The sequence below is a fragment of the Lathyrus oleraceus genome, chromosome 7 (genome assembly GCF_024323335.1).
Source record: "Lathyrus oleraceus cultivar Zhongwan6 chromosome 7, CAAS_Psat_ZW6_1.0, whole genome shotgun sequence".
Taxonomy (NCBI): domain Eukaryota; kingdom Viridiplantae; phylum Streptophyta; class Magnoliopsida; order Fabales; family Fabaceae; genus Lathyrus; species Lathyrus oleraceus.
Window position 1 is genome coordinate 225,615,543 of NC_066585.1, and position 13,181 is coordinate 225,628,723.

At 32.8% G+C, this 13,181-nt stretch overlaps 1 protein-coding gene across 1 annotated transcript; it reads right to left on the reverse strand.

Moving 5' to 3' along the window:
• Window positions 1-1,151: 1,151 nt before the first annotated feature.
• Window positions 1,152-1,511, reverse strand: LOC127103061 (uncharacterized). Its single transcript, XM_051040355.1, has one exon. The coding sequence runs from the start codon at window positions 1,509-1,511 to the stop codon at window positions 1,152-1,154; it is 360 nt and encodes a 119-aa protein (XP_050896312.1).
• Window positions 1,512-13,181: the final 11,670 nt, after the last annotated feature.

Below are 13,181 nucleotides of genomic sequence, written 5' to 3' on the forward strand. Positions count from 1 at the left end.
AGAAGGACATCATTTATTACATATTACTCCATAAACGGTTCTCTTTTAATTTATACAGAAACCAGTTTTTTACTTAATGTAATTATTTTTAAGTATATAAAAACAATTTAGTTATCTGCATTCAATAAATCACATAACGATATTATCTTAAAATAGCTCTAAATATTTTAAAATTTAATTTGATACTCAAATTTAATTTTACACTTTCAGTGCCAGAAAATTAATCTCATATATAAAACTTTAACTAAAACTATTATGTTCAATTAAAATATTTTAATTGTAGCCTCAAGTTAGTAGATCCATATTCTAAAAAAGCATTGGAAGAATTAATTAAGCATTTTGTTTTAAATTTGTGGATACAGAAGTGCATTAGTTGACGGTGAGGGCAGTAAATGCAATGTCAGTATTCTGCCGTATTTCTTAATCATAATATTTCATTAATTCACAACTGTATGCATGTGCATCATACATATATAAAATCATTTTCTTAATTAAAAAACAAATAAAAAAATTAACGTCAACGAATTCAACTGCATACACTGATTTAAAATTTATTTTCCAAATTAATTAATCTGTGATCTTCAAATATATAATATTTTTAATCAACTAGTAATTTGCTCTTGACTCATTCTTGGTTTGAAGGTTAGAAATTCCGCACAAAATTACATACTCAGTGACTGAATCAATGGCGTTGCAGTTTCTTGCAGTGACTGTAACATTAGCGTACTTTGTACTTTATTTTTTTTTAAATATTTTTTTATTTTATCTAATTGCAGTTCAGAACCAGAAGATGAACCAGAAGATGAAGTAGAAGAAGATGAGTAAATTAGAAATATTGATTTAAATATGATTTTTCAATTAATTCATACACTCTCTCTGATTTGATTTGAAAGAAGAAGAAAAGAAAGAAAGAAATTCATAACTGCAAAAGAAAAGAGAGCATTAACGCTAGCCTCTTCATATTTTCTTTCCCTACTGAAAAGGCTAAGGCTATGCTCTCATTCTTCTCAGATCCAAAATAATAACATAAAAACAAACATAGAGAGATATTACAATACATCATATGCACTTAAATTAAAACTAGCTAACATACAAAGTTAAAAAACCCCTACCATGCATATATAGATATAGCTATAGCTATAGCTACAGCTCTAGTTGTGAAGTGGGTTTGGACCGGTGTGAATTAATCTTTTCTCGTTACCATAAAGTGATTTCTCCGGAGGACCAGCTTGATCATCAAGATCGGTGGTTCTTGTTCTTGTTCTTGATTTTGAAGTTGCATGAAACAATAGTGCTTTGTTGAAACTACGTTGTTGTTGCTGTTGCTGCTGTTGTCTGAGTAACCTAAATGAATGGTTCTTGTTGTTGTTGTTGTTGGTTTCGTTGTTGATGGAATAAAACAATGTTAATAATAGAGCAAAAACTAAGAAGATCCACAACAACAAAATTGAAGCTCTTGTTAAAGAAAGTCTCTTCTCTCTTGTCCTTTCTCTTTCTCTGAAACCTATCATTGCACTTTCTGTTGTGGATTTTGTCACACACAGACACGAGAAAAGAAGAAGCTTCAGAAATCTACCATGAAATTGTGCACAGAAAGATATGTCTCTCTCTCTCTCACTCTTGATTTTGAGTTGAACACAAAGTGTGATTTGGATAATTCTGAAAGAAAGAGAGGTAGAAAAGTAGAAAGAAAGAGACTGAAAACAAAAATAAAAAAAGAACCTCAAAGTTTGGGTTATTTCCTTGTCTTATGGGTCTAGTCACATGATCTCGACCCTTGATTCATGGAACCTTCTTATAATTTTTAATAAGTATTTTACTTCATATAGTACTTTTTCTTTGGTTTTTTCAACCTTGCGACCGGTACATACGGGTTTTGTCATCCCATTTTGTTTATTTTTAAACTCCATTTTTTCATTTTTTAGATAAATTTTATATCAAGTCAAAAATAACCATGCGAAGACTCTTTAAAATGTTGTTATTATTATTATTAAATAGTTACAAAATTAACTTTATTGCATGAATGTTTTTGTATAAACAAAAACTGTTAAATAGTATTAGGAAAACTTCAACTCGTTACAACTAATAGCATAATGTATCTATTACTTAATTTTTAGTTATAATTCATTGAAGATTTTAGTTGTTTTATTCAAGAGAATTTAGAGGAGATGATGAGTGGTCTCTTATAACTTAATTAGATGCTTTGAGTTCGAATTCAATTTTAGACACGCAATAATGTTAAATTTTTATAAAGGAGAACTTTGTCGTTCATTGTGGTTCCCATCGACTTGGGGAGTTAGTTTCTGTAGTTAAACGTAAAGTATAATCGATTTTAAAAAAAAACCTAATTTCTTAATAATAAACTAGGAAGTAATCATATCAGTTTTAGTACCGAGCAGAGAGCCAACCTTCCACAAAGGGGAAGTCTCTTTGAGGCTAACAATGTGACAACTAAGGAAAGTTATGGAAAACTAATTTCCATACGTCGCCAAGAGGATGGACCTTTAGTAAAGATCCATCAACGTGTTTTATACGAGAGATCAAGATTAACTAATTTCAAGTCTCACACCTTTATGCCTCATAAATTTCAGTGCTTACAAACAGTTTTTCACTACACCATAATGATCTTAATCCCCGAGTTTATGAGAGATCATATACGTGGCTCTCAAGTAAACTCTCTCTTAGGATAATCCCTCATTAGGAGATCCAAGTATTTGAAAAAAAGAGTCTCAAGTCTATAATTTAAAAAATTTATTGGGTAAGAATATGGACATACACAAAAATTTAGAGCGGGTTTGAATAGACCTTCTCCCTTTAAGACAATTTCAAAAATATTTTAGGTCCCATAAACAAAATCAGATATTTTAAGAAGCACTGAAGCAAAAACACAAAACTGGACAACTAGAAACATGTCAATGAATTAAACCAAGTGAAATATACATGATATAACTAAGGATTTGATTTCTTCTAATGCAAGTCAATCACAAGACAACTAAAGTTTCTTTAAACAAAGTGATTTAAAAACACTTTACATAGATGTTCTTTCAAGACATAATTGTGTATATGATAATCTAATAAGATTGATGCATCACATGCGTAAGCTTATACACTAAATCTTTATAAGCAATGTCTATCCTCTATGACATACAATCGATGCAATAATATACTAATGCAATAGAAATATTAATGAATACTAAAAAATTAAAAGGAGATAAGAGAAGAGGAAAAGACACACAAAGATATATAATGGTTCGGTGTTCCTCCTCGCTTTGCCTAATCCACTCTTCAATGGTGTTAATTAGCCATTGAAAAATAATCATGATCTTCCACTATTTTGATAAGTTTGTTCCAAGCACTTTGGTTATAACAAACTATCACATGATAATTTCCTCTATTGATGAAGACACTCAAACTACTAACAAAAACAAGATCTCTAAAGATCTTGATCCAATCTTATTATCCACAATAACTTGCTCCAAGTATTTATGTGTGGAAATCCATTTGATCCCACTGATTTCTTGTTTGAGTGATTGCCATTAACTAAGCGTTTATTGGACAACTCACAACTTTGTCTACGTGCAATCTTTCTCCAACGCTGCCAAAGAAGGACAACTTCCAACTCCGCCTTACGGACCGTTGATACTTGATTTCGCAAAAGTCTTACTTGGAGTATATTGAAAACTCTCTCCTTAATAGATAGCAATAAAGACCAAACTGCATTCAAGAAATAATATATGCACCTGTTACAAATAACAAACTTCACAAAAAACATTAAATACCCTAATATACAATTAGTCTCCCTCAACACTCAATCTTTAGAGATGAAGGTCCTCAACAATGGAAAAATGATAAGGATAAAGATGATGAATAGTTCCATAATATCTCACAAACGGTTTAATTCATAATGTGTTAGTCAAGTAATTAGACGTAGGTGAAAGAAGAACACACACACACACACAAGGTTCTCTCTAATTTCTGGATAAATGAGTCTTGGTTCTTGATTGATATAATGAGATTGATTAATCATGATGAACACACAAGATTAATTAACTCACTCTCTCTAATTCACTCATAAGAAGTTGTTATAGAGAAGAAGTGAAAGAATAATGGCATTGGTTATATACATGGTAAATAAGAGAAGACAAATTAAATTTTTTGTCTCAAAAATGGGTTTCACCCTTTTTGGATTTTCACACTTTCTACTTTCATCAACGAAACAACTGTTTAAATCTAAGATTGAAAAATTAGATTTTGTGAAGCCGTGATTCGAGTCAAGAGGAAATCATGATTCAAATCACAAGATATCATGATTCAAATCAATTTAAGTTCCTAATTTGAATCTATTTGAGCATAGCCCAAATGTGACTTTATTAAGTCATGTGATTCGACTCATACATAACATTTGATTTGATTCACAAGTTTATGTGATTTGAATAAGGTTTATTTTATGATTCAAATCAACCAGTCTAAAAGCAAATCCCAATTTTCACAAATTTATGATTCGACTCACATTTAGTACATGATCGAATCAAACACTCAACATCTTGATTTTAAGAGTTCTAACTTGATTTTAAGAGACAATATCAAGGAATCAAAGTCTCTAAATATATTGAATATTTAGGGGTCTTAATGGTACAATTGCTAAACAACCGAAGCGGTTACAATAGAACTCGAATGCGAATAAAGTACAAACACGTAAATATTAAATGATAAGAACATTACAAATACATGAACAAACTATAATAATTACACTCAAATTAGCAAAAACATCAAAATAAGTGAACGATACCATACGATAATGTGACTGCACTTTCAAAGTTCTCAACCAACTCCAAAAACAACCCCTCCACATTAAGACCACAAAGACAACTTCGGGAGAAGTTTATTCTTAACCCCCAAAGGCTAACACAAAGCTCTAGAGAACAAATTGAATAGTCTAAAGGTTGTCGATCGACGCATCACCAAGAAGAAAAACGTCATTATTACACTAAACGCATGACACCACCAAGCCTTTGGTTCCCAACTTGAACCTAGAAAAGGCCCTAACAAAGTCTCATTCTACATCACGGTACTTAGGCCCTCCATCACCAGAAGAAAAAAGAAATAGCCAAGGGATCCCCTTGCCTAACCTCGCTACAAATATTAACTTCTTATGTAAGACACTCGTTGACCAACATTGGAAGGTTCCTTGAGAAAACACACACATTGATCCTTATAAACCATAATTTATCCATATTGATACGGGTGAGCCCAAATTTCCTTTATATTAGACCCCTTGCCTTGTTCCCATAATGTAAGTTGATAAAGGTGTGTTTAATTCGCAAAACACTAAGTACTAGACATAATAAAATAATATAACTTTTACTATAACTAGTAACAAGTATTTGGACACGCGTTTTTTTGGACAAAATACATTTTTGGGCGGGATATGATTTTGAACCTGCATTTGTTTGCAAACTCTAATAAAAACAGAAAGTTGAAAAAAAAAAGCAAACTTAAAAATAATGGTAAATTTAAATTGAAAAAGTAATACACGTTGAAGATGAAATGTAAATAACAATTAGTAGTATATTTTTCCCGTATGTACATAATGACACACATTATTTCGAGCATTAATTAACTATATAATTTTCCATAAACGAAACATATTTGGATCAATAACATATTTTTTCCCGTATACAAATATTACTTTTGTTTAGGCATCATTTATAAAAATATTTATATCAATAATTCACTTATTTTACCTATATAAAAATATACTTCTTTTGATCCAATTTATAAAAATATTTGGATCAACAATAAATTTTTCAACGAATATAAAAATAACATCGTTTGTAAATATATTTAGACTTTTTTTGTATATAAAGATTGTTTTTGTTTTGGTATTTTTTATGAGTTGAGAATGAATAAAACAAAAATATATTTTGAATATCACCCTTTATTTTTTTTGGTAATTAAATCATTAATATATATATATATATATATATATATATATATATATATATATATATATATATATATATATATATATATATATATATATATATATATATATATATATATATATATATATATATATATATATATATATAATACACATTTATTAAAATATTATTTAATTATTTAATTATGAATAGTTAAACACTTTTTTTCATATTTAGATCATTAATATATTTTTTCATGTATTTACATTAATGAAACATTTATCCAATCATTACTTAATTCTATAAATTATAATAAATGACACATATTTTTTCTCGTAGTTGGATTAATAATATATTTCTTTTTTCCGTATAGAAATATTATATTTGTTTATGTATCATTTATATAAATATTTGGATCAATAGTAAACTTTTTTCCATATATAAAAATAACACGCTTTATAAAAATATTTGGATCAATAATACATCTTTTACCTGTTTAAAAAATATGTTTGATTTGACACTATTTATAAAAATATTTGAGTGTGATGTAGATAGAGGTCTCATCTAGGGGCGAGTCCTCAATTGAAGGTGACTATTTATGTACACCCTTATTTGAGGGGAGAGTCACCTTCCATATGTCTCTTGATTAGATAAAAAAATTCAGTTGGGAATTCAATCAATCATTCATTTGTCCACACTTACTTCTATTTAATGTAAGTAATCACTACGCCAAAAACTGGAATAGACAGCGCCCCTTAGAGGGCGCTTTATTACAAAAGCGCACTCTAAAGTGAAGAGAAAAAATAAGGAGCATACTATTGGAATAGACAGCGCACTTTAGAGGGCGCTTTTGTAACAAAGCGCACTCTAAAGTGAAGCGAAAAAATAATGAGGAAATGGAGGGACACCAATAGAGGACGCTTTATTGAAAGCGCCATCTAAGGGTAACCTTAGAGGGCGCTTCTAAAAAAGCGCTCTCTATGTCCATGTACATTTCCAGTTTATAAGGCGCTTTTGGAAAGCCTTAGAGAGCGCTTTTAGAAGCGCCCTCTTAGGCCCCCTTTAGAGGGCGCTTTTGTAACAAAGCGCCCTCTAAAGTGAAGCCAAAAAAAATGGAGGGACAACAATAGAGGGCGCTTTTGTGAAAGCGCCCTCTAAGGTTACCCTTAGAGGGCGCTTTTGAAAAAGCGCTCTCTAAGTCCATGTACATTTCCAATTTAGAAGGTGCTTTTGGAAAGCCTTAGAGAGCGCTTTCAGAAGCGCCCTCTTAGGCCCCCTTTAGAGGGCGCTTTTTTTAAAAAAGCGCTCTCTAAGATCCCCTTTAGTAAACATTAAAATTATAACATATACTGCATGTCTCTTTATTTTCCCTCTCTATAAGCTATTTCGTTTACGTAACTGGGTTTTCTCTCAACTGCGATTACTCTCTACTGCGATTACTCTCTTCCTCCGTTCGTTCTCCCTCCCTCACCGTCATCGTCGCCGTTCGTTCTCCCTCCCTCACCGTTCACGTTCACTGCGTTAACCTCTTCCACCGTCACTGTTCACTTTCTTCTCCATCGTTACCGTCACCTTTAAGGTATTTCTCTTCTCCATCGTTACCGTTCACTTTCTTCATGTGTTTGATTAGGGCATTTTCTAAACTTAGTTTTTCATTTTGTGCATTATGTTGATTAATGTTGTTTAGGGCAAACTGAGTTTTTTATTTCTGATTGAAAACTAATATATTTGAAGTGTGTTTGAGCTTGTGCTTGGAAGTTTGATGATTATGGATGCAAGTTTGTTCATGTTCCAAACACCATAAGTTTGCATTGGTCTTTTGCATGCAGTAGGTGTGTGTGAGTTTGTATTCAATAATGATAAAAAAAAAAGAGTTTAGATTGTTATAACATGAGAGAAATGGAAGGTATATGAATGTGTTCACGTATTGAATCATTGTCTTACTTGGGTCTTATTGAATCATTTCTATATTACAGATAAAATGGCTAACCAAGACGATACCCATGCCGCGAATGAATCACGTAATAATGTTGAAAAAGAAATCAAACGAGGATTGACTGTTATGAAGTCAATCATTCGTGCAAGAGACAAGGGTGTAAAATTTGAAGTACATTGGAGTGCTGAAGACCAACTAATTGAGCCTAACGGTTCAATGTTGGCAAGTTACATTGGTTTCCTTGTTCGCCAACATATTCTGATTACATGTGATAATTGGAGAAGTCCGGACTTGAAGGTTGGCAAGGAAAAAATATGGTCGGAGATACAGGTACTTACCATATATTGTTATATGTTTTTTTTGTTGACTATTTGTTAACCATATATTGTTATAATATTACTTTATAATAACACACTCCATTTGTATGTTTTTTAGAGATCCTTTCACATCGATGAAAGCCGGCAAAAATATTGTATTCAATTGGCCGGAAAAAGACTCCGAGGATTTCGATCCTTTTTGTGCAACAAATTTCTCAAGGATGAGGAAGGAAAATTTGTTGAAGGAGAACGGCCAATGAAGTATGCCGAGATTATTTCAGCCGATGAATGGGATAACTTTGTCGCCAAACGAAGAAACGAAAAATTCCATGTAATGTCTATTAATTATGGTATTATACAATTGTTAAGTTACTTGGTTCTAATATGTCTTAAACTTTTTTATCCAGGAAGTAAGCGACATAAATAGGAAAAGGGCATCAAAACCCGCGTATCCGTACAAAAAAGGGCGTACGGGTTATGCACGGTTACAACAAAGAATTGTGAGTATATTCAAATGCTATGAGCTTATACATTGTCACAATATGTTATAATTGATGATCTTATAATCTAATTCAATGTGTAGCTAGCCGAGGAGAAAAGTGACGCAACATCTCTTTCGGAGCACGTATTATGGAAGGCTGCTCGGGTTGGGAAGGATGGGGCTGTCGTTGAAGCGGTCCAAAATGTTTATGACGAATGTGTAAGTATATGTAACATTATTTCTTTAATTATATCGAAAATTTTGTTAGACATATAATTCATTTTTAATCTCCTCTAATAATATTTCAGGAGACTTTATCCCAAACCGTACCTTCAACCGAGGTCCAGGATTGCAGGAGCGTACTTAGTCGAGTACTAAATGTTCCTGAGTATTCCGGTCGTGTGAGGGGTAAGGGTTTTGGTGTGACTCCGTCATCATTTTATAAAAAAACCAAAACAAAAAATCCTACCAACAAAGAGGTGATGGAGACCTTGGCGGAGTTAAGGGCACAAGTACTCCAACTGCAAAACGAGAATGCAAGGTATAGAGAGGAAAGGTGCGCTTCCGAGGCAAAAGATACTAGTGACCGAGCTAGTATCAATCATCAACCGAAATTTCCCGAGGTAATTATATATGTTATTATGAAATTAAAATAGCACTTTTTTACTTGACACATATACAAGTTAACAATAACATTTATTATTGGTTTAGGGCATTTCACCTTGTCAGCTGTATCTATCGTCACCAACTTATCGCATGGTTGGCAAGGGAAAAGTGCACAATACTTCGGGTGAATTACTTCACCATAATCCCCTCCCGGTGGGATTTATGAAAGTTTCGGTTGACCTCGTATTAGATACGGACGCCCGTCTACCATTACCCGACGTTGTTTCAGAGACAACGTTGATGCGAGATGCAGTCGGATCCTTTGTTGGTTGGCCGTCAGATCTAATTTTCCCTGATGCCGAGGTATATATGTTCTAAATGATTATGAATATTTAGTATTCACATTTCAATTCAGCTACAATTATGATATTTAATCAATCCTTATTACATGGTAATGTTAGACTCCTACAAGACCCACCCCTAAAGCTGGTAAAGGGATTTCAAGACGCATCGAGTCGGTTGCATCTCAAAAAGAGGTACAAATATATATACCCATTGAATTATATACACAACGATTCTTTTGCATCACAAAAAGTAATGATTTATTTTATATGAATTTTTAGGTTCCCGGTCGAAAGTTGAAAAGCGATGGTAAGGATATTCCAACGAAGGATATTCCAACGAAGGATATTCCAACGAAGGATATTCCAACGACGGCCGGGACAAAATCTCAAATTATGATGCGTCTTGAGAAAATGGTGGAAGAGTCCGATATTATGGACGGGTCCATTCGTAGTATAGATTTTGATGAAGGTGTTTTCGGAAAAGCTCATTTCGAAATAATTGCAAAGGAGGACATGCAACAACTTTTTGAGCACGACGAATTGGGCATCGCTATCATTCATACATACATATGGTACTCCGATCAATCTATAATTTACTTAGTTGAACAATTTATTTACACATTTCAATGAGTAGTCTAATATTTATTATGTTTTTATTTAAGGTATATGTATGACAAATTGATGCGGGGAACTGAATTCTGTAACCGTTTCAATTTTATTGCTGCTTCCCGTGTCAACGCAACGTTAATATCGAAAAATCCAACATCCGTAAAGAATGATCTAGTCGATAGATTCATGGCGGCCGGCGATAATACTACACGCAATTTGTATTTTTTACCGTTTAATTCTGGCAACGGGTTAGATTTTCTTTCTAATAATTTCATTCTAATCTATGTATATCTTTTACGTAGAAAATTTTCATTCATCTAAATTTTTGTTTTATTTTACAGTGGTCACTGGGTGTTGGTTGCTATGGATCTTTCGAGACTAATAGTGTATTATCTCGATTCGTTATCGGGTGATTGGAGTAAATATCCGGGTTTGATGAAGACGGTTGACACGTAAGTGAAATTCCCCTAAATATTCGTGTGTATTTCTATATTTAATTATGTCTGTCAGATTGATCTCAATATATGTTTTTATTTTGTTAGGGCAATAATAAAATTTAGATCGAAAAAGAATTACCGCATTAGGAAGGACATTACCTGGGTCAGAGTTCAGGTATATATTAAGTATCTTATTTTTGCTTATAATAGTGTTTGTTTTTTTGCTTATAATAGTGTTTGTAAGAAATTAACTATATATATTGTTTGTTTTTCTGTGTAGTGTCCTCAGCAAAATAATTCGGTCGATTGCGGATTTTTTGTATTGAGATTTATGAGAGATATCATTGCGTTGAATCGTATAGACATCCCAAAAATGGTATGGAATAATAACTTAGGGTTTATTTTAATATTATCGGATAACTCATCTAATTTGTTACTAAATCATGAATATGTTTTATTCTCTTAATTGTAGTACTTTGAGGAATACAAATCTTACTCAAGAGCTCATTTGGATGAAATGAAGGATGAATTGTGTCAATTCATTGTTGATCAAAGAATCATATAGCTAGGTTGTATATTGTTGTACATATATGTATGGAATGTTGTTGTTGTATGCTGTTGTTGTATATATGTTGTATATTGTTGTTGTACTTTTACTAAATCATGAATATGTTGTTGTATATTGTTGATCAAAGAATCATATATTAATGTTGTATATATGGAGGATTAATGTTGTATATAAATGGATTCATGTTGTATATATCAATGGATTAATGGTGTATAACATTGGATTAAAGGATGAAATCAATATGAATTTTACACTTTTGCAGCATGCGAACAGGTTACCAATTAAATATCCACTGTTTTTCAAACAAATTTTTTAAAATAACTAACACTTTAGAGGGCGCTTTCTGTAGGAAGCGCCCTCTAAACACTTTACATTGAGAACTTTAGAGGGCGCTTTGTCCAGAAAGCGCCCTCTAAACACTTTACATTGACAACTTTAGAGGGCGCTTTCTGCAGAAAGCGCCCTCTAAAGTGTTAGTTATTTTAAAAAAATAAGCGCCCTCTGAACACTTTACATTGACAACTTTAGAGGGCGCTTTTTCCAGAAAGCGCCCTCTAAACACTTTACATTGACAACTTTAGAGGGCACTTTTTCCAGAAAGCGCCCTCTAAGGTGTCCCTTTATGGACCACTCCAGAGGGCGCTTTTTTCATAAAGCGCACTATAATGTGGCCCTTTAGACAGCGCTTTCTCCAGGAAAACAAAGCGCTGTCTTTACCTATGCCAGCGCCACTTTAGAGGGCGCTTAAAAGCGCTGTTATAGGCCAAAATAAGCACCCTCTTTTCCCTTATTTGGCGTAGTGTTAACCTATTTTAAATATGTATGAATATATAGACTGACCTATAAGACTTCATAAACTTTTTTAATAACATAAATCTGATCTATTTAATTAAATATGCTTTTAAAAAACCCTAAGTCTATCATATTTATTAAATAGGTATGACTTGACCTTAAATAGGTTAGATTATATGTTCCTAAAGACGAGTATGATATATTCCCATCCTTAATAAGAGAGAGGACAATATCCTTGTAGGTTGGTTGTTAAATGATGGTGATGAAACTTCCTTAAAGGTTGTGACACAATCATGTCATACTCAACACACGCCACCCGAGTGAACTGAATATCTAAATGGGCATAAATGGATTGTGATTCTAAAGCGCTGTTATAGGCCAAAATAAGCGCCCTCTTTTCCCTTATTTGGCGTAGTGAATGATAGCTTGTTTTTTAGACCTTAAGTGCTAGAAGCACCTGTCAGAACCGTGTTGAGTGCTTTAAAGCTATAAGGGAATCTAAGGAATCCTTTATGGTTCCCACTCCCCTATAAAAAGTTTTTTCCTTCATATATTTTGTTCCATTTTGCTCTCTACTCTTGCAAGCTCGTTTAGAGTTCTCAACTCCTTACCTCTCTTGCTCATTGATAACGCGAAAATGTATCGCATATTTGACTTAATATGCATTGTTTTTTACTTGATTTTCCATAGTATTACGCCATATTTTATGTTTATTTCAGGTATTTATCGAATAAGAGATGTCTAGGCAAGAAAAGGGGAAAATAGCAAAAAGGAAAGACAAATGGAAGAAAATGGAGCAAAAATGAAGAAATGTGTGGCGCCCGCCACATACATCAAATTAGGGTTGTAGCAGCCGCCACCAACCCATTTCTCCTTCTTTCTCTCCAAAAATGTTTCCTCAAGATTCTCCACGTTTGACTCTTACTTTTTCAACCAACCACTCCCCACTAAGAGAAATCTAATGCTACTTTTAAGGAGAGTGAGGAGTATATATGGGAAAGTTAGTTTTTACGAAAAAAGGGGGACGCTTATCAGGGACTATTGCAATTTATTTTTTACGCATTTGAAATCAATTGTAATGGTTACTCATTGCCAAAGCCTGCCGACATTATTTTATTTGAAAAATCAAGATTCAGTTCCAGTTCTCAATTTGTAATCCAGGTTTTA

Bases quoted from the DNA above. Each gene is read 5' to 3' on its own strand.
- LOC127103061 (XM_051040355.1), bottom strand. From the start codon at position 1,511: ATGATAGGTTTCAGAGAAAGAGAAAGGACAAGAGAGAAGAGACTTTCT.